The sequence below is a fragment of the Poecilia reticulata genome, chromosome 7 (assembly GCF_904066995.2).
Source record: "Poecilia reticulata chromosome 7, P_reticulata-male-v2, whole genome shotgun sequence".
In the NCBI taxonomy this organism is placed as follows: domain Eukaryota; kingdom Metazoa; phylum Chordata; class Actinopteri; order Cyprinodontiformes; family Poeciliidae; genus Poecilia; species Poecilia reticulata.
Window position 1 is genome coordinate 14294500 of NC_088836.1, and position 21547 is coordinate 14316046.

Sequence of the window (21547 nt, forward strand, 5' to 3'; positions counted from 1 at the left end):
TTAACCAGGGAAGGACGAGCCAAGAGAGACGACGCTTGATAAAGGATGAAAAGTGTTCAAATTGATCTCGTCAAGTAGAAAGGTCTTCATTAAAGTTCAGCAATTTGGAAATTAGCTCATAAAGGCAAGATAATTACACAGATTTGCTGTCTGATCTTCAGAGAAGCAGCAGATAACCTCAGCTACGGCTTTATGGGAGAAGACCAAAACTTCACCAAATGAAGCAACGGAAATTATGGAAAATTCCCAATCTAGTCGCAGCCTGTTATCCTCCCATACTTAAGTGAGTTTCTGAATGTACTGATTAATGTGCGAAATGTGGAAGATTGACATAACAGGCCTGCTGGTGTACATCTGCGGTGGCAGAAAGCAGCCAAAACTATCAGTGGAAATCACATGCCGAAAGAGGCTAGCATATATTTCTCCACACACCACACACAGATGTTGGGGAGGCGGCTTTTCAACAGACACCGCCATGGGCGTCATCGCGATAAACCACATTAGGCTAATAGACAGATGCTCCGGCATATTTGAGCCATATTTTAGCGGAGTGCACACCCAAATGCTCACACTCACATCAATCACATCAGTGCACTCGCACGGTGTCACACGGAGCATGCAAATAGAGACAGCATCTTCTAGCACGGAAAAGGACGCATACCGACGCTAACGGCTAACCTTTTTTTATTTTATTTTTTTCATAATTCTTAGTTAATAATTCTTACGCAGGAAGTCTCGCACACGTTCAACCTAAACTGTGTGAAGGAGAGGACTAATTTGTCCAATCGAGACACACAACGAATGTGCATATTTATATTTGGTAACACTACGGTTCTACAGTCAGTAAATACTAATGTGCTGCTGTTACCATGGCACCGCTGGATCAACAACAGAAACAAAACAACAACAGATCCGCAAAACAGATGGACTCTCTCCACAGCCGACTCCATCACGCAGGGTGCCTTGCAAAGAGTTTTCAAACACCTCAGACTTTTTCATATCAGATCCATCCATGTCAAGTATTGCCTTAGATTGTAAATACACAAAGTATGGACATTTCCTTTAGCCTTCCTATTGTAAACTTGACTGTAGGTTTAGGGCCATTGCCATACTGGAAGGGAAAGTTCTGCAATAATTTTATCACTTAACAGGTTGTCTGAAATTACCTCCACCCTCTAGCTCCCCACAGTATGATGCTGCCACCATGTTTCACCATTGGTTCAGGGTGATTTCTACCACACACAGCCTTCTGAACATATGTGGTCTAGAAAGTTACGTTTTTGTCTTATCTGAACACCTTCTTCTAAGTCTTTGTTGTGTCTTCATGGTTTTCTTTCATCAATTACTTTCCTCCTACTCTTCTTCAAAGCCCAAATTAGTGGAATGCACAACTAAAACCTGTCCTGTGAACAGATTCTCTGCAGACCTATCCAACTCCCAAATACCAATAAAATGAAGCATGAAGTCCAAGATTGTGACATGACCAAATGTGAAAAAATAATCAACGGATATAATTTTTTTTTTTTTTTTTTTTGCAAGACTTTGAAACATCAGCAATCATCTGTAATTTCACTGATTATAACAAACGCTCATGACGAAAAATATGTTGTGATAGACTGAAAGTTCAGGAGCAAAAAAAAAAAAAAAAAAATGTGTCTGACGTGTTATGATTGTGTGTTTGCAGTGAGTTTAATTCCACTTTGCCAAGAGGAGCCCTTGATTGAAGGAGGTCTTTACGAGCCGGAGGAGGGGAGCGCAATTTCCTCCCGGCCTCCGCCAGTTCCGTTGAAATAACAGAGCAGAGGAAGCCCAGCTCCCCCGGGACGAGACACACGCACGGACACACTGACGCACACGCACGCAAGCCCGACAGGGCGGCCAGCACTGGACTTACAATCACACACAAAGACACACCTGCAAGGCAACCCAGACATACGAACAGACAAAAACTCAGACAAACTGACAACTTGTGATAGAATAATATGTTCAAAGGTCAACCAGAGGTAAAGACGAATCACCTACATGTGCACCGTAATACGCTGGAATGTTATCAAAAGTTAATTTACTTCAATAATTAAATTCCATGAATGAAACGCTTAGATTCATCACACAGAAAGTGATATTTTTTCACAGGTTTATTTAGGGGGATTTTGCCTCTTCTAGCTACAGAAACCCCAAAATTCAGGTTCACATAACATTAGAACAATAGAAAAGGAAAAAAATCCTCACAGACAAGTCTCCACAAGGAGCATAAGGCACAACAGATAAATGCTAAAAAATACAGCTTTTCCACATGGCGCAAGCAAGCAGAATACTAACAGAAAGTTGAGTGGAAGGGAAAAGCATAGAAGAAACCTCATTAAAGTGTTTTGAGGAGAGCCACAAGAAGGGAGATGCTGCTGGAGTCAGAGCTTCAAGACGTGTTGCATCCCTTTTGTAAAGCTTAGGATCAGAAACATCTTGACAAAGTCCTCTTTACTAAGTAAACTTAGCATATTATTGGATTTAAAGCCTGCAGCAATTGGAGCAAGAGAGAGACAGAATCTAAGGTGCTTCAGATTTTTGCAGTTTTCGCAAAAAAATGATTGGGTGCCATGTCATCTTCTGATGTTGATCCACCATGTTTTATCAAATCCAAAGTCAGAGCAGAGGCAGACTGGGAAATGTGACTCTCATAATAACAACACATTTAGCAACAAATATTTAAAAAGTGGCTGAATTTGGACTTACAGCAAACACAAACGCCACATAATGAGTAGACTGTCCACCTTATCACCTCTTTACCTCTTAAAACTTTTTCTGCTGCACTAAACAAGAACTGCCAGCTAATATATGGGAGGCACAGAGAGTCTGAAAGCTTTATACTTAAATAGTTAACCAATAGCTACTGCAGTCCAATAAGTTTGTCGCACTACTGTACTGCGCAACAGTTGCATATAGTAATAACAATAAATGTAGGTTACATTGTGCAACCCTGCTGAAAAACGCCAGAAAGATGCTGTTTTAATTTTCCAGCAGGATTTCCAGCCCACACAGCCAAAACTATTAACACCTGCTACAATGACCAAGGGAGCAGAGTGATTTTCCTGACAGCAAACTTTCCAGAACCCTGCAGAGAATCTCTATTGTCAATAGAAAAAGGAGGAACACACTAAACAACAACGACGAGCCGAAGGCCACCATTACAGCAACCTGGACTTCCATTACACCTGAGAAGAGGCGATCGCCTCCATGCCACGCCGCACTGATGCAGTAATTCATGCAGAAGGAGCTTTGAGTGCATTCAGAGTACAGTACGCGAACTTACTTTTAACTGTTTGTGTATTAAACTATTATTAGTCTGGGGTTTTATTAGCTGTAAGCCATAGTCAGCCAAATTAACAGAAATAAACGTCTGACATGCATCACTCTCCGTGTACGACTTTATAACACAAAGGAATGCCACCGTTTACCTAAATTACTGCAATAAATAAACTTTTTTTTTAATTTATCCTAGCTTGATTTCATTGTCGAATCCAAACTCTTCGGCAAGTTTGTGTCGTGATGAGCAGCTTGTGGGCAGGCAGGTGAAACCTCTTCCCAACAGCTGCTGCACTTTATGATCGCTTGCCTCATGCCTATAAGCGAAACAAGATCACTCAAAGTTCAGCCGTCAAACTTTCAAAATAAATGTCGGCATGAGGTAATTTGTGTCAGTAGGCAGGCCCGTGTGTGTGCGTGCTCGTGTGTGTATGTGTGTGTGTGCGTTAGAGCTCATCAGCGAGGGAGTGCTGCTGCTGCAGCCATGCCCTGAGGGGAGTCAGTCAGTGGGGAGAGAGGAGAGACGCCAGTACAGGCCATACAAGTCCCACAGCCTTACCTCCTCCGCCTAACCCTCACTGCCTCGCATGGACCTGCCAACATGTGCGTCAGTGTGTGTGTGTGTGTGTGTGTGTCAGGGTAATATTAACTTGGTGGGTTAGGCTTCAGGCTTCGCCACCACACAAGGAGAGGGAGAGCAGAAGAAAAAGACTACAACAACAACAACCTTAAGGCTCTCATATCTCTGCTTACGTAAGTAACAAAGTTTTCTCCGTCACGACTGTAATTGAAGTGGAACTGCACAAGCCACGGCAGGCCAAAAAAACCAATCACTCTCAAATCTGTAATGAGCCTAAACATAAGCGAGCACACTCAGCGCCTCAAAATAATAAGACCCCCGTCGAACTTGCGCAATTTGTTTTGGCTGAAGCCCTTCCGTTAAGGCGCAGGTCTCCGTTGTTGGCTGAAAGAAATGTCACCAGTTTTACCTATATCACTCAAACACGTCCGGCTTATCAAAACCGCCTTCGCCTTGCGTGCCTCGCACACAATAATCAGCGGTAGCCATGCTCAGTAGCTCGCTAAGCCTCTTACACCCTTCCCTCAAGATTAGTGCTTGGGAGCGACGACAGATGCGCTCCGTGGTGATAAAAACACACACACACACACGCACACACACAGCCGGCTGCACCTGTGTGAACAGATTTGACGGCGTGCTTGCTCAAAGCTGACACACAGACGCACAGAAGGAGAAAAAAAAAAAACAGAGTGCGGTGATGCCATAATCGTGACACACCTGCAAGGCCTCAAGGTTTGGCTCGGCGCCCTGGTTCGAGCCCCCGAGGAAAGAGCTAGGCAAACAAGAGTTCAACGGCGGACAGGTGAGGAGGAAGCGGATTCAGTCAGGCTGAAATGAGTCTGACCAACAATATGTCCAACGTCTAGGGAGAGTAATTGGCAGCTCGGTGCCTTCAACTAAAGAGCTTTTCAATGCGGAAAAGATGAGAGTGGATCTGATGTTCACGCTGTGAAAAATCACCATCAAAGTTGGCGTGTGAGCCTGTGGGGTCCTCACCATGAGGGGTAAAAGAGACGCAGCTTCCACATGTTCACACACAAATCACTCTGGGAAACATCACCAAGACTGGTCCAACTTTTAAACAAGCCAAACATCCTTTAAAAAGTTGTAACAATATTAAATCCTAACATTAGTCAGTAGTGTGCGAAACAGACTTAGAGGATCTCTGATTTTTAGCTGTGGAAGAATTGATGTGAATCAATACGAAGTGAAAAACTATTTGTTTAGATACTGAAAAATCTTGACTTCATCTATGGAACTTTACAGGCAAACGGATCCACATGTATACAACTATATTGAATCTAATTTCAATCTAATTCACTCTAAAGCATAAATTCACATTCAGATTCAATTAAAAACAATCCAATAGGTAGAGTTCTCCATCTAACGAAGTTGGACCAATCCCACACACAAACATTTCTCTTTACTTCCAGTGAAGTAAAAAAAATAAATAAAACAAACAAGTATTTTAACCCTTAACAACTGCGTTGTATCAATAAATGTTCTGTTTTGTATTGATTTTCCTTCGTAGGAGGCTGTATGACCCTCACTCAACAAACCTTTAACTGTTTTTACTCTAAACACAAAAGTAGCTTTTGTGTTTCGATAAAATAAATAAAAGCAGCAAGTATGAAGAGGCTTCTGCTTTTTATTTTAAACACAAGTATGAAGAAAGGTCTGAGACGACGCTGCAGCAGCATTCTTACCACTGGAGACGAAATCCGGCAGCCAGGACAGTCACAGATAGGAGGGTGCACCTGTAAGATTCCTTTGGACATGAGAGTCTTGAGACTTTTTCCTGAAAACCAAGAGAGATGCACTTCAGTGGACATTTAGGAAGGAGTCAACATTTCTCCTCTGTCTCATATAACATTAACAGCTCAGGCTTTTTACATCTCCTGTAGATGAACTGAACATATACTCAATTAAGCTCCAAGATAATTGTACCCACTGCCCAGTGTGGGCTGCTAACGAGACCACTGTCATCTGTCCAGAAGAACTGATATAACTAACTATTAGGCTAGCAGTTTGGACCTGGGGGCGCCATCCCTCCCCCCGCACGCACACACATCTTAATGCGCCCTGCCTCCGTGTGTTTGTGTAAGAAAGTGCAAAAAAACTGGACGCAAATGCAATAGAAAATGCATCCAAACAAAGCAAGATAATAATAACAGAACAGAATGGCAGCTGGTCAGATTATTTAAGAGCTGAAGTACCGAACTCCAGCTAAATTCATCCACAACAGCAGCTATGAAACTGCTTGAAACACGTGTAAATGTGTCTAAAGTTACTTTAAATCCAGCACATACTGCGTGAAGGCATCAACTCCCATGGAGGACTCCACGATCCATCCCGCCAAAAACTTTCATTAAATAAATAAATGCATAGTGTCTTAATTTGCATCTATGTCTTACTTCCACCTCATCCCATCCAGATGCCCCGGTCTGGTGAGCGATCGCAGCCCAAAGTCTGTGTCAAAGCCTCGGAGGGAGTGTGGAGGCTACCCATGCGCCTTTTACCCATCTGTCTCCTTACGCACTGACGGCTGTAACCCTTTCACTCCAAAACCCTGCTCGCTCCGCGCAAAGTGGACTCCCTGAAGCTTTAAAGTGATGATAAAAAGATGTTTTCCTCCCCACAATATGAATGAAAGTTAGTGCCGCTCTTACCTTTGTGTCTAATGCTCCGCTTCCAGTCTTTGGCAGTCTCCCGTCCACTAACAAACTGGAACTCGTTGGGGGTGAGCCACTCGCCCCTGTATTTTATCGAGGGTCCCTTACTGCCCTGACACAGTTTGTTGATATAAAGCAAAGCCTTGTTTTCGCCGCACTCCACCTCAATGCACGGCTCCCCGTTGTCGAAGAAGGGCTGAAAGTCCGGGATTGAGGAGAACCTCTCCAGCATCAAGTCGTCCGTGTGGTGGTGGAGGTGCTGGTGATGCAGCGCCGAGTCGTGGAGCCCCAAGTACGCGCGGTGATGGGCGAAAATGTGCTCGTAGGGCGGCGGGTGCGGGGTCACCACGGGGATGGCGGTGGCATTTAAAGGGGCCAGGTATTCGGACTGGTTGAAGGCGGTCAGAGCCATGTCGTCTCCATCCAGCCGCTCCTTCTTGATGGCAGGCATGTTAGTGGGAGCCGAGCGCCGGGAACGAGTGAGAAGCTGCGCGCCCGATCCAACTTGAGCGTCCTCCTGGCGTGCAAGCGGGGCTGAGCCAGACTGGAAGACGCGCCGCTCGGTTTTACGCAGAGGAGCCCCCGTGTCGCCGTGAGAGAGCGGTCTGCTGAAGTTGCCGGATAGATTCCCATTCAGTAGTTTCCAGCTCGCAGCGGCAGCGTCGCAGCTCTCCTACCTCCCACATTTAATCTCGCTCGCTCTGCTAATACCTGACATGCTGGGAAGCCCTGAGCCACTTACATTAGGTTAGATCACCACTGCTCAGAGTGACTCGTCCTATCACATTTGGGTAAAAATTAAAAGATGTTTTAATATGATTATAATGAGGCGAAATTTAAATAAAGCCAGACCAATTACTTCCAAGGGCAAGTAGGGAGTTATATATGACCAGTATTTCAGTTTCACAGCTGATCTAAAAAAAAAAAAAATAAATAAATAAATAAATAAAAATAAAAATTAAATAAACCACATTGCCACACGTTATTAATCAGAAACCAAACTCAAACTGAGAATTTTCGCGTCATTAATGCCGCTGAAAGTTTAGAAAGAGTTGTTGAGATTCAGACTGCTGGGTGTTGCTGAAGTCACGCTGAAGTTCACAGACCCAGACCAAACAAGATTTGCACTCTCCGCCGCTTCTCAACTTGGCCCATTTAAACAGCGGAGGCTTGGCGAGAGCGCGGCGCAGGAAGGAAGGAGAGGGGGGCGGGAGGGAGGCCTGCGAGGGACGGCGCTTCAGCGACAAAATAAAAAAGAAAGAAAGAAAAAAAGCATGCAGGAACCATGAACTGGGAGCATGAGGAAGTATAACCTGCCACGAACTCAACAGATTAAAAAGAAACAAGCTAACGGTTTCATTTCCATCTACAGTCACTGTTCAGCATCAATGAACAGAAATATTCTGTAAGATTTGTCAAAAAGAGTTTAGTTTATGTTGCAGCTATCAGTGACATCAGCTCAAACTGGGATTTTTTATTGACTTTGACACTTAATAATTCAGCAGGCACCAGAACTGAGCGCAAAAGTATGATTATCTACATAGGACATCATTATATATAAAAGCTGAAAAATATACTGTACATACAACGCGTTAATGTTTGGATGATTACACAATTGAAGAAACCACAAGCTTTTTGCAGTTTCAGTGAATTTCACCCATCTTTTTCTGGCACAGTCCACAGATTTTCAATATTGTCCAAGTCAGGCCCTTTGGTTTAGACTTCTTTCGTCATTTCAAAACCAGCTCTCATGTGTCTGGTAAGATTGCACACCCAACAAGTATCAATCATCTTATCCAAACTCTCCTCCTTGAGGGAAAGGAAATATGTTTAGGATCCACCAATGGCTCTTTTCACTAACTCCTACTAACTCACTTATAAGGGTTTTCAATCACCCGGTTCCCCCTTTTTTGCACCTCCTTTGCTGGGGTTTGAACCGTGTTGAGTCAGGCTGAAAACCCAACATCAGAAGACTATTGGTCATAGCTGCAGAGAATTGTTGTGTCACATGAGTGACTCTGTTGATGGCTTCTTACAGTTACAAGTGAACACAAAAACAAAGTCATGATGAGCTTAAAAAAGCTGCAGCGCCATTACCGGACCATCAAGGACCACAAGGAATGGTTCAAACCAAAAAACAAAATGTAAGTGGTACGACCAAATAGCATTTACAGGCACTGATCAGCAAGCAAAGTTGATTTGACTCTGCCATTGAGTTACTGGATTCCACAATGGATGATGGCGAACAGAAAGCTACAATCTTACAGTTCAAAGTAAAGTTACTTTAAAATGAACATGAGTTTAGAAGGTGCCGACCAAAAAAACAGTCCTTTCTTCAAACTGGATGCCTTCAAGATAGTCTGGAATGTGTAATTCCCCACAAGGAAAAACCATATTCCTTTTGGAGAAAGGTTTTATGATTTGATGAGACAAGCATTAAGATATTTGGCACAGAAAAGATTTTGTCCAGATAGCTCAAACTTGGACAAGTCATAGGTAGCATCAAGGTGCAATTTGGTTAGAGGCATTCAATAAAATGAAAAAACACTGAGTGTATGTATTTAAACCTTTGAGTGTAATTTTAACCATGGGTTATTTACAGTAACACAATCAATTCAAAATTGGGCTGCCAATTTTTCTGGTTTTAAAAATCCTTGAATTTGTACTATCTCCCAGCATGTATGAAAAAACTTCAAAGAAATCACAAAGTGTCAAAGGAACCTGAAATCCATGCCAGGGATGAGCTTATGTAAATTTCTGACCAGTTCTGGTGAAACAGAGAAGTGGGCTCCTGAGTAGAGGCCACAGGCCACCTGAGGTATCCACAAAGGCCCACACTGGCAGCTCAAACGCTCTGGGTGGGGTACAGCCTCCTGTCTGAATGCAACCATCTATTTGTTATACTTCACCTACGATAGCTCCACCTCGTCTCCTGCTACCACACAGCACCACCCAGCTGCTGCAGTCAAAGACGTCAAACCTAAACACCTCTTAAGCATGTCAGGCATCAGGATACACATCACAAAATGTGAAAACGTTGAGAGACGTGACTGTTATTTCACTCAATAAGAAGTTGTTTTTAATTTCTTCCACTATGAAATAAAGAATAACAAGTTACTTAAAACAATACAGGATGTGGATTGTTATGTACTGGATCCCCAAAATACAGTATTGATAATCTAGTCCAATTTTATGATGTTACAGACACAATCAATGTATTTTATTGGGATTTTATGTGGAAAAACCAACATAAATCAGTACATAACTAAAGTATAATCAAAAGGAAACATGGTTCTGAAAACAATTTGAAGCATATAGGAGAAGGTTGTCTGGTACGATGAGATCAAAGTTGAACTTTTTCACCTATATACAAATAACACCACAGATTACCCAAAATGAACCATTTGTTGGTGGCGGCCGCATCATGCTGTGGGTCTGCTTTTCTTTGTAGGGACAAAGAAGCTGATTGGAGATAATGGAAAGACACATTTAAAAGACTTTAGATTGGGGTAGAGATTCATCTTCCAGCACGACATCATCCTTAAACATAGAGCTACAGACCAAAGCACAAGCTCGATAAGCCCAGTCAAAGTCCTTTTGTCAATCCAATTAAGAATATGTAGCAAGGCTGAAAATGAAAACTAATGCTCATAGGTGTCGTTTAAGCTTGAGTCAAGTTGCAGAGAAGAAAGGGCACAAATGTGTCTCCAGAGGCTCAAACCTGGTAAATACAGCCCAAATAACACACAGCTTTATGGTTTTTATTGGTAAAAATCTTTTGAAAACCGTCTTTCCTTTCACTTTAACAGCTCACAAATGTACACAACAAGCACTGATACAGAGAGGATCTGCAGAAAAACATCAAGCCTGTAGAAGTGCGTCTCTGTAGGTCATGTAGGCCTAAGTTTTAAGAGTGCCTTATAAAGCACTTGCGGAAAGTTCAGAGTTTTCAAATCCACATTCCTTCTAGTGTAGTCTAGATTTACCTTTTTCATTTTACTTAACCAAGTTTACGTGTAGAGATATAAGTAAACTGTGAACACCTGTGGCTTCAACTGAAGAACAAGCCTGGAACCAGATTTTTCTAAAAGCGTTTCCCCACCGCCCCCTCCACGCTGTCTGCGGGGCAGGTTCCCCTGAGCTCCTGGAGCTGCTAAGCAAAACCACATCTGACCCCCATCCAGCGGAGAACCACCCAGGTGGATCTCACACAGACACATGGAATAGCCATTCCAGCAGCAGAGGAGGGGTCCAAAGCGCAGTGTGTCAGGAGCTTATAAATCAGCCCAAACTGCCTCTGACACACACAGGAAGGAGGCACGCCACACACCGCAGGCGGAAGCGGTGCAGGAGGCGGCCAGGGTCCAGAGCCTGGCCGGAGCTGGTGTGAGGCCTGCAGCCAACGGCAGGCGGGCAAACACCCAGCAGAAACACACGCCAGCAGCTACCTCACTGTGACGGCGGACTGTAAACGGACATGTTTCCACTTGGACTGAAGGAGCTGTGATGTCTGAGGGGAATGTAATGGAATTAGTGGTTTTGTGGAATAGGCGAAGAGCGGAGAAGATTTTACACGCAGAGCAGAAGAAAAGCAAAAATAAAGATGAGCTGCCATCACTCATCTTCTAAAAAAAAAAAAAAAGATAAAACAACCAAACAGCTCAGAGTGAAAAATGAAATTGAAAGGTGACATTTTTTTTTAGCTTAACAATAATGTCAGCTGCCACATGTCGAGTGCGCCGAGCAGAGCTGCTGACATCAATCTTGAACTGCTGACATTTAGGGCGAATGTTTACAAAGCCGTTTCAAGGAAGTGGAACGCTACGTTTCAGATGAGAAGCTCTCTGATTCTGTGTTCATCAAACCAGCCCTCGCCACATCGAAATGTCTCAATGGAAACCTCGCCGATCGATGCGTTGGCGTTGGAGCTGCACCGCCGGGAGAGCCCTGATGAAACTAGTCATAAAGGGGACACCCATGCCGACGCCCACTACCAGTCCCTGATCAGTGACTCACCAACTGGGGCTAATCACAGAGGGGTTCCCCAAACCTGTACAGTGACAACGCTCAAGCTTTCACATCGCATTAATTTTGGTTCATGTTGAATGAGTACATTTTTCCATCAGCACGCAGTGTGGCTTTAAGAGAAAAAAAAAAGCTTTTCATACCGGGGAAACCTTCTCTAACCTTTCATACTTGTTACCAACTTCTCTACATAGTACATATCTTCTGTTTAACGATGAATGAGGAAAACCCAAGGTTAGCATACAACCGTATAACAGTAAAAGAGGTGCGCTGTTCTCATGCTGCCTCCATTTTGTTTGTGTGACATGTATTTGTCAACGACTCAGCCTCATTATCAATATCGATGTTGATAATTTCACAAAAATTTGACTATCATGAAGTGGTTTAGAATCTTCTTTATTTTTGACATAAATTCATTCGGCCTTTTATTACTGACCTTCTTTGACTACAGCTCTCGTCTGTTGAGACTCAAGTGGTACATTTAAGATCTGACTGTCTTTCAGTGAGAACTTAGGTGAATAACTTTGCGGTACAGGGCAATACTAAAGCTTTCATCAGGTTTTTCCATTATGTCACTTTACAACTATAAACTCCAACTCGTCTTGCTGGGTTTTATGTGACAAAGTTCGCGTCTCATACTGATAATACCAAATATTCATATATTTTGGCCTGAAAACATGAGAACATAATGTCTTGTCTGGTGGCCAAACAGCTCAGTTGTGGTTCTCATCAGACCAAATAACTTTCTTCCACTTGGCCATGGAGTTTCTCCCACAGGCCTTTTGGCAAAATGTCTGCAGTAGAGCCTTCATCTGAGTTTTCTTCAACTGTGTCTTTCTCGTTGCATAAAGCTTTAACAGGTGATGAACCTGGACAAAAGTTGCATCCCTTGACAGTTGAAGCTTGTATCTCCTTCAGCGTAGTCATGGCAACCTGGCGTCCTATTTCACCTCAGTTTGTGAGGACGGCCTGATCTAGGCAGATTTATGTACGGGACATATTCCTTCCATTTTATGGTGATGGATTTAAGTCAACTCCAGGGAATGTTCAGGGCTTTAGAGATTTGTTTTTATCTATCCCCTGACTTATACCAATTGCATCAACTGGATGGAACCCTACTGAATTAAGTTAGTCGCTTTAAAGGGAGTGAATATTTATGAATTCGCTTATTTTATGTTAAGCATTTTTATGTAATTGTCAATATTTTTTGGGTAATAAAGGCCAAACTCTGTTGGGTGATTTGCAAAGCAATAAAAAAATTTAAAACATCAAAAGGGAGTGAATATTCGTTTAGAAAAATATATAATTGCCTGTATTAAAAGTCCACATGTGCTTTAACATGAGTTGAAGTCTGAGTGGTGTGCAGTTACAGCTGGTAAGCTACAACAGAAAAGGTCATTTGACTTTATTGCTAATGGTTCTTCATGTCTAAACACACACCTAACTTGGGCTGATGTATATTAAACTACTGTTAGGATAAACTTCCTCTTTAGGTTTGTCTTTAAACCTATAAGTTTAGATCAAATGTCTTTAGTGATGTTTTAAAAAGTAAAATCTGTGGCTATAATTGTAATTTAAGAAGCCATTAATAAATAACTCATAGCTAAATCCAATACCGCTTTACGGCTTTTTTTTTTTTTCTTTTTTTTTTTCTTATCGCTAATCCTGACAAAAGCTTCACAGGAAATATCCAGCTGGAGGGCTCTCTATGTTAGGGAAAAACACCGTGCAGGCTACTGCCTTCCCTCTCACAGTGCAGCTTTGTCCTTTCCTTCTCGTCATCGTGCAGCAGGAACCCCCCTGCAGGGGCCCCCGCCTCTGCGCCGTTGTTGGCAGCGGCCCCGGAGCCGCAGCGCTGCCGGCGGGGGAGAGAGGTAATAAATAACCCGGGGAGAGGAGCGGAGACCGCCGGGCGGTGCACAGTCTGACCTGACAAATACTCACTGGAAAACCATCAGAGAGCGAGAGCCCACCCCTAGCGCTTGGAGCCAGCCTTTCAGACATGAGCAGCAGAATATATAGGCCTGCCCCTGCTGGAAAAGAGGAAAGAAAGACAGACGGAAGCGTCTCCGTCTCTTCCCCCGTCATCCACAGCCAGACGCCGCCGGAGACACGGCGAGAGTAATTAACTATTAAAGGAGGGGATGAATTTCTGTTGAAAGGTTAGACAATACGCCTAGTCCAACTTTCCCACAGAGAAATAAACGACCGACACAAGAGGTTAAAGGAAAAACAGTTATCTGGACTTCTCTGAGCACGGAAAATGTTCAACTTTGTTTTTCAAAATAACCCAACTGAGAACTCTGAATCAAAAACACACCGAGCTTACAAACTAGCTGGCTGCTGTATAAGTCGGATTCAACCTGATTTTTTTAAATATAATTTAACAGTATAATAAAACTCAGTCTTAAGATACACATTTCTGCTGTGTTTTTTTTTTTAAAAATCACATTTAGTCAAATCTTAATCTTTCACAAAAGCAACCAAGTGAACACAAAAAAGTTTTGAAATTATGTAATTTATTATAGAGGAAAAGATTTACACGTTAATCTGGATCTGACAAAGTTATTGTAACACTCCAGGTTAGTAAATTGAAACATTTCTGTGAAGAATAGTATACCCTAAAAGTCCTTCAAAAGTCAATGCAATATTTTGTCATACAAGATCCCATGATGTTAACATTATTGGGATTTTTCTGGTTGAGGCTATCTTGTGAGCAGTAGTATAGTTACCATGGTTTTGAATGGTGAAGTTGTGATAAATGATAGCAGTCATATAATGTGTTTAGCAGCATTTTGGGTAACCAGTAGAAGCTATTAAAGGTTAATTAGTGAAAGATAAGAGACAAATAATAAGTCTGCAAGTTGCTCAGATGCTGTAAGAGGCAAAAAAAACATCACTAGAACAACCAATGACTGGATATCAAGTGGTACACTGAGCTACATCACCATCACACTGAACCATAGTTGAAGAACTAAGGTCTGGAGAGACTCAAGAAATCTGAAAGAGACGCCACTTTGTTGAATTCGTGGCAAAATCTGTAAGAATGCAGAATAAAGGCCTTTTCATAGCATAAATTTGATCTTTGAAGTTTTCTTAAGAGCAACATTAAAAGCTCATCCTGTTCTTATGAACTCGGTATGGTGCCTCGTATCGTGTTGTGAGCATTAGGTACTGATACACCTCTAAAAGTGATATAAAGGGCACATTCCCAGTCTTCACAAATGCTTAAAGGCAGATGTTATCACCAAGGTTGATACAACCAGTTATTTTATGTTTTTAGGACAGTATCTTGGATCCAATTCCAGATTTTGACCAGGCCTCTCCAACGCCTGTATTTTATATTTTATTTTTTTGTCTGCTTATTGTTGTGCAGCGTAGTCCAAATGTCTTTGAGCGGAAGTTTCTGTACTGATGGCTTGACATTCGCCTTCAGGATTTTCAATTGGAGGAAAAAAATATGCTTCCGTTATTTATAGCAAGTCCTCCAGGTCTTAAAGAAGGAAAGGATGGTTCCAGCCACTCCCTCATTTGACTCTCAGTGGATTTGAAATCCAGTGATGTTGCTTATCATCCGTTCATAAATTTCTTTGGATCAGGTCACACTGTGTTGCTTTCTAAGATCTTTTGTCCTACTTCATGTTGTCAAACAGGTTCTAGTCAAGTTATTTCTTGATTCTACTGAATATGTTTACATATGGTGATGAAAACAAAAAATAACTGGTTGTATCAACCTTGGTGATAACAATTATTTCATGATTTTACAAAGGGGACAACTATATTTATTATCAAGTCTGGGTTAGTTTGTTTAGTTTTTTTCCCCCTATTTAAATAATCACTTCTAACTGTAAATTGCTTTTTGTTCATATTGAGGTTTTTCTAGTCTGAGATTAAAGACTAAACAAATCTGAGGACAAATGCTTTTCCATGACTCTTTAGTTACAATAAAACAACATAAAATGGTTATTGTTTAATGTTATTCTTGCCATTTGAAACAATCCACATCCTCTGCTGAGGTTTGTTGAGAAAGCTGCTACAAAAACCGTACAATCATCTTTGAATTATATTGTTCCCCCCCTAATCTGACTTAGGTTTAGTGAAATAATTCAAACTCTCTGATGCTCATCCTCAATATCTAAAGCCAATAAACCACCTCTGTCCTTGGTGCAAACCATCGATCCCTGTTGTTCAGTCCAAACACCAAACAACCAGTTTGATACAAAAAGAAAATTCTTTATAATTGTTATATTCCAGTTAAGCTTCATGTTAGATACTTATTGTACTTAAAGCCTCAATGAGCAAAATTTATGTTCAAAGTGTATGTTTGTATGGCAGCTTGAAGCTGTAAATGATTTTAAAACACAAACACTTGAAACCGAGTGGTCGACTCCGTCCAACCAAAACCAGCTGCAAAGAAAAAGGTTGTCCTGAGAACACCTGAAAAAATAAACCAGGTCAAATTTTGTCTTTAAATTTAATTTAAAAAATAAACTAACTTATGAGTCCCGGGCTCTTAGTTGGATCAAAGCAAGAAACGTCTGTTTCAAAAATATTCTAAACACAGCAGTCAAACTATTTCATGCTTGGTAAAAAATACATTTATCCATAATGAAAAAATCAACACTCATTCTTATTGCCATCCAGATTAACGCATGTCAGGGGAGTCCGGGGAATTTCTTCAACATTTTTATATGCGTCTGATGGAAAAGATGCAGCCATTCACAATAAATCAATCAAAAACACAGATGTTGTCTTTTCCCCTGTATTGATTTTGTCTGTGTTGACCTCAAATACACGGATGATCCACAAGTTCAGCACCCTGCCTGTATGCTTAATGTGTGAAGACAGAATATACCACCTGCAGGCTCTGCTGGGCCTCCTAAGTGGAAATATCACGGAAAACCTTAGGATTATCGAGTGACAACACAGAAAGTGTGACCTTGCACCGGTGTCAGATGGTGAAGATGCTCAAAATAAAAAGTAAACATAATAACAGATTTGAGAAGCATGCAGCATTAATTGAACTGAGAACAGAAAACCGATTCACGACGCTCAAATTCACTGCTTAACTAACCTACTTCATCTTACGTAGAGTTGCTTCTTCAGATCAGCTTTTCTTGTAGAAGCCTGTAATATGCCTGGATCGTTAAAATGAAGCTACTTCTGCCAACTCTCATTTTTATTTATCGAGACATGAAACTTCTCAGGGGTCCTGAAGGGAGTTCGACTCTCCGAAGTTGGAATTTGTGGAATTTAATTTCAGAAAACGTTTCAGGGGATGCAGACTCTGGGCCTTGAGAGTAATATTTTCCTGCACACATGGAGATACATCACAAGTGGAAAAAGGGGGGAATTTAAGGATAAAATTGTTAAAAATTAGGCAAGAGTCTTTTTGGAAAAGCTTGAATTTTGGCATTTCACAGCCATCCATCTGGTGGTAGTACTAAAAAGCACTACAGAAAACTCATCCAAAGTGTGTTTTACTAATTGCCCACCAGACAGTGTTTTTGGACGAAGAAACCACAACAGCCCATCTTTTAATACATTCTGAGACTGAGGTTTTAAAACATTTTATTTTTTATTTTTGACTGTATCTGAACCTGTATGCACAGGTAAAACTATCTTCTGTTCCAGAGATTTACCCAAGAACTCCAGGTAAATTTTCTTCAAAAATCCTTTTAAAAGTGAAACAGTGGGACCAGCAGTCCTCCATCTCCTGAATTTTAGAGTTGGCAAGCAGGCAGCGTAACATTAAACCAGAGGGGAGGAGGAGGACTGCGAGAGAGGGAGGGAGGGTTATGCTGTCGTGTCGGCGCCCTTGGCCTCCCCCAGTGGATCTGGGGGGTCAGGCGGCTGTCTCTGATCCCACACAGCGGCTCTTCCACATGGGATTTATTTTCTTGCTGGATGGGCAGGCAGGCGGCCCAGGAGGATTCTCATTTTAGACCAGCGTCTGTAGCTGTCAACGCCAGCCGACAGAGGCGAGCGGACACCCGACCCCGAGTATCCTCCCTCAACACTCCCCTTTGGACTCCCTCCCCTCCTCCTTTTATTCCCTGTGCACGCACACACTGAGAATAAACATTTTTTACAGTTTCCCATCTTGTCTAAATGAAACTTTCACTTATTACAGCTCAGTTTAAAATAACTCGATTAAAAATTGAACATCATTGTTTACTCCGTTTTGTTTTTAAACCCCCGGTGCAGTTCAGGAGTCCTTATCTTTGGTTGTAAAGCTCCGTGGCGAACTTCAGGCTTCAACAAGCAATGAGCCAAGTCTATCGAGAGAAAAAAAAACAAAAAAAAATGCACAGCGTCTCCCCTTCCTCCCAAGCGCCGTTAATAATTTGTGCAGTAAAAGATAGCGTGCCTCTCTGAGTTTGTGGGAGTTATTGGCACAGTATTCCCCACCATATTTGTGCGAGGCAGTGATAGGAACATAAATTATTTCTTATCTCTTCCGCAATCCATTTTTCAAAGGGCTCTCTCTGTGTTTGAAGGGTAGCAGCGCCAGCAGCCAAAGCCCAGATAGTGGGCTACATTAGCCTCCAAGAGATCCGGCTTTCTGATTCCAAACAAAGCTATATGCACAGAACTCATTGATATGTGCAGGGCCATTTAGGTCCACAGTTTAATAAATAATTAGGCCTCTGGAAGGTAAAACCCCAAAATATGAGCAACAACTACAACAACAAATGCAAAAAAAAAATAGAAGAACATCAGGTTGGAGCAAAAGCAAATTAGGATTATTGTTGCTAAGCTTCGACTGTGCAGATCCTACAAAGGCTACAGACAGACAAAAGCTGTTCATCCAAACATGAACCGAAACAAATTCAGAAGTGGGTAGTGAAATAAGAGCATCGCACTGGTTTCAAAACAGAAATCTGAAAAGTGTGGTGCACATCTACACTAGTATTTTTGTGCAGTTTCTAGCACAAATATCTTAGTAACCTTGAAATTAGACAAGCCTAGAGCAGAAGTAATTTTTCAGCAAAATATAGGAACTTGTTTTAAGTAAATAACTCCTTAATATTGATGAAAAAGTGCTAGTTCCATTGGCAGATTATTTCACTTATAACATGGGAAAAATGTCTAGTTTTCATCTGAATTTATCTGCCAGTAGAACTAGTACTTTTCCATCAATATTAAAGAATTAATTATTTAAAACAAGCTCCTATACCTTGCTGAAAAGTTGCTAGTAAGTTAGTTTTTCTTACTTCAAGTGAACTGAGATATTTGCACTACAAACTACACAAAAAAAACACTTGGCAAGATTTTGTATTTTTGCAGTATAAAGACTTCAGTTTTCTGCCCATTCCTCTTTGTACAACAAAGAAATTTATTCACATTGGACGGAGAACATTCGGGAACATCGATGTTCAAATCTTACCACAATTATATTTATGTCTGGACTTTGACTGGGCCATTCCGTTTTATTGTTCTGCTGGAACAGAAACCTCCACCACAGCCTCAAGTCTTCTGCAGCTTCCATCAGATCTTCTTCCAGAATTTCCCTGTAATTAGTCTCATTTATCTTCCTATCAACTTTGTCCAGCTTCAATCAGTCAGTTTTTATTTTAGTTTTCAATATACAGAACGACAAAAATAGAACGAAATAAGCTAAACGAGGCTGAGGAAAATAAATTGTAGAGATATTCGATGGTGATGTTGGTTTTAAGGGTGTGCTTGTCTTTGCTAACGCATCCCACAGCATTATGGTGCCACCAACATGTTTAAACGTGGGGATAATATGATTAATTTTCCTCCACAAATGCAATCCAAGAAGCTACATTTTGGTCTCATCTGACCAGAGCACCTTCTTCCTTTCAACAATGGCTTTTTTTCTGGCCAGCCACTCAAACCTCAGTTTTGTTCACAAACAATAGTCGCTCCGTCGACACTTTCTCCCACCTGAGCTGTGGACATGTGCAGCTCCTCCATTGTTGCCATTGGCCTCTTGTCTACTTCTCTAATTAATGTTCAGCTAAGGAAGACAGTCACCTTTTTCTCTACCTTTGCAGTTGTTATGCTCCATCCATTTTCAGATAAGGGCTTCACGGTAAATATGGATTATGCTAAATGCTTTATTATGTCTCTTCACGTAAACCAGATGGGTCAAAAACAACTTTTAATCCATATTTTTTTAAAAAGAAACAAAGTTTTAGCTAAAACTTAAGAAACAACTCAATGTTGTGAGTTTTCTCAACACCAGATTTCCTGACTTAAAACATTTTATGAACCTCTTCCTAATCAGTCATTAAAGTTCGGAAGTAATCTCCACTTCTGGCTGATCCGTGGAGACAAAATGACAGATGATAAATATTACACTCTCCTCTGCAAAAGCATTAATGTCTTCTTGCAAAGAATAAACCCGAGTTGTTCCAGCTACTATTGATTTTTTTTTCTTCCCCTCCCTGTGTGATGTGAAACCAGCAATCAGCACTGCGGTTCGAAATAGCCCTGAAACTGGAGCCGAGACGTCAATGAGTCGCCAACACATTTCAATTAGCAAGCCGCCCGGGCCGATCTCTCCCTCGGGGCACAAAGCACACACGGGGTCGACAACACCTAGCCCAAGTCCACATATGGTCGTGTATTGGCTCAAATGAATCTGATAAGGCAGCGAGGGGAGGACTCAAACATGCCACAGCTGGCTTGTCGGTTGCCGTTTCTGGATGCAAAAATGCAGAAGATGAACTCATTTGTTGGCAGGTTAAATCAGCAAAATGAATGAGGGCCAAACAATGTGGCAAAAATTCTTGCGCTGCTGCATACAGCTGCATCCTAATTGTGCTAAGAAGTCAGACATGGATCCTGTCCGGATCCATGACACAGAAGTCCAAATTCTTCAATATTTATTATAGCTGACACATAAATACACCTCAGTGAAGTTTGTAGATATAAACTATTTATAAGTGCTTTTGATCATTTGAATAGCATCAAACCAGATGCACACATAGCATAGTGTAACCTTTACTGTTTGAAAACATAAATTATAGAAGAACACTTTGTCATTGGCTTGTATTTCCATCAGTAATTAGCATCACAACAGGGAAAAATCCCAGTGGCTTTCCAGTTTGTGAACAGAACGCTCTCGTCCTGGATGCGAGATCCAAAACCTCCTGACCTCCGAGGTCAATTCAAGGCAGCAGAAGACACGAGGACCGCAACCAACAAATTTTAGCTTTACAGATGCATCAGTGTGTGAAACTTACTTTGTTTCCCTTTAATACTGCTGCATTATCAGAAGGTAAATCTTAAATAATCAGAATATAATAATTGATGAAAAGACTCGAAGTACACAAACATATCAGGTGTTTACTCCTGTTCACAGGACCAACAGAAAGAAAGGGATTTTTACCCTACTGTAAAGCATGTCCATGTACTTTACTGTATATGATCAATCCTTGGTTTGGGCTCCTTTTGCATGAATTACTGCATCAGTGCAGCATGGCACGGACTTGATTAGCCTTTGGTTCTGTTGAGGTGTGATGACAACCAGCAGGTCATCTGCAATGCAGTGTCTGGGGTTTGTAGTCTTCCTCTTCACAGCAGGTCACAGATTTTCTACAGGGTTCAGGTCATAGTTTGCTAAGAGCAGTAACACCACTGAATCAGTTTTTTGGATGGATACCACGTCCTGTTGGAAAATAAAAACAGCGTCTCCATAGAGTTTTTCACCAGTAGAAAGCATGAAGTGTCCTAAATGTTCTGGCAGACACCTGCTCTGATGCTGGATTTGATAAACACACAGTGGACCATCAGTGAATTTCCCTGCATGTCTTTAATGGGGTTTGCTTCATCGTGGTCTCAAAGCTTCTTTTACCTCTGGTCTATGCCGTTTTTCCAACAAAACTTTCTCCTTCCACTCAACTTTCCATAAGTATGATGGACACAGTAGATAGCTTCTTTAGGAATTTCTTTTTGTCCTTTAACCTCCTTGTAGAGTGTCTCACTACTGTCTGCTGGA

General features: G+C 41.6%; 1 protein-coding gene across 1 annotated transcript in view; it reads right to left on the reverse strand.

Moving 5' to 3' along the window:
* samd11 (sterile alpha motif domain containing 11) overlaps positions 1-7775 on the reverse strand; it is a 62598-nt gene extending 54823 nt beyond the window's left edge. Inside the window, 3 exon segments of the mRNA XM_008413336.3 lie at positions 5587-5678; positions 6550-7214; positions 7216-7775. Of these exon segments, the coding sequence (XP_008411558.2) occupies positions 5587-5678; positions 6550-7214; positions 7216-7238 (780 nt within the window). The 5' untranslated portion in view covers positions 7239-7775.
* Between the last annotated feature and the right edge of the window lie 13772 nt (positions 7776-21547).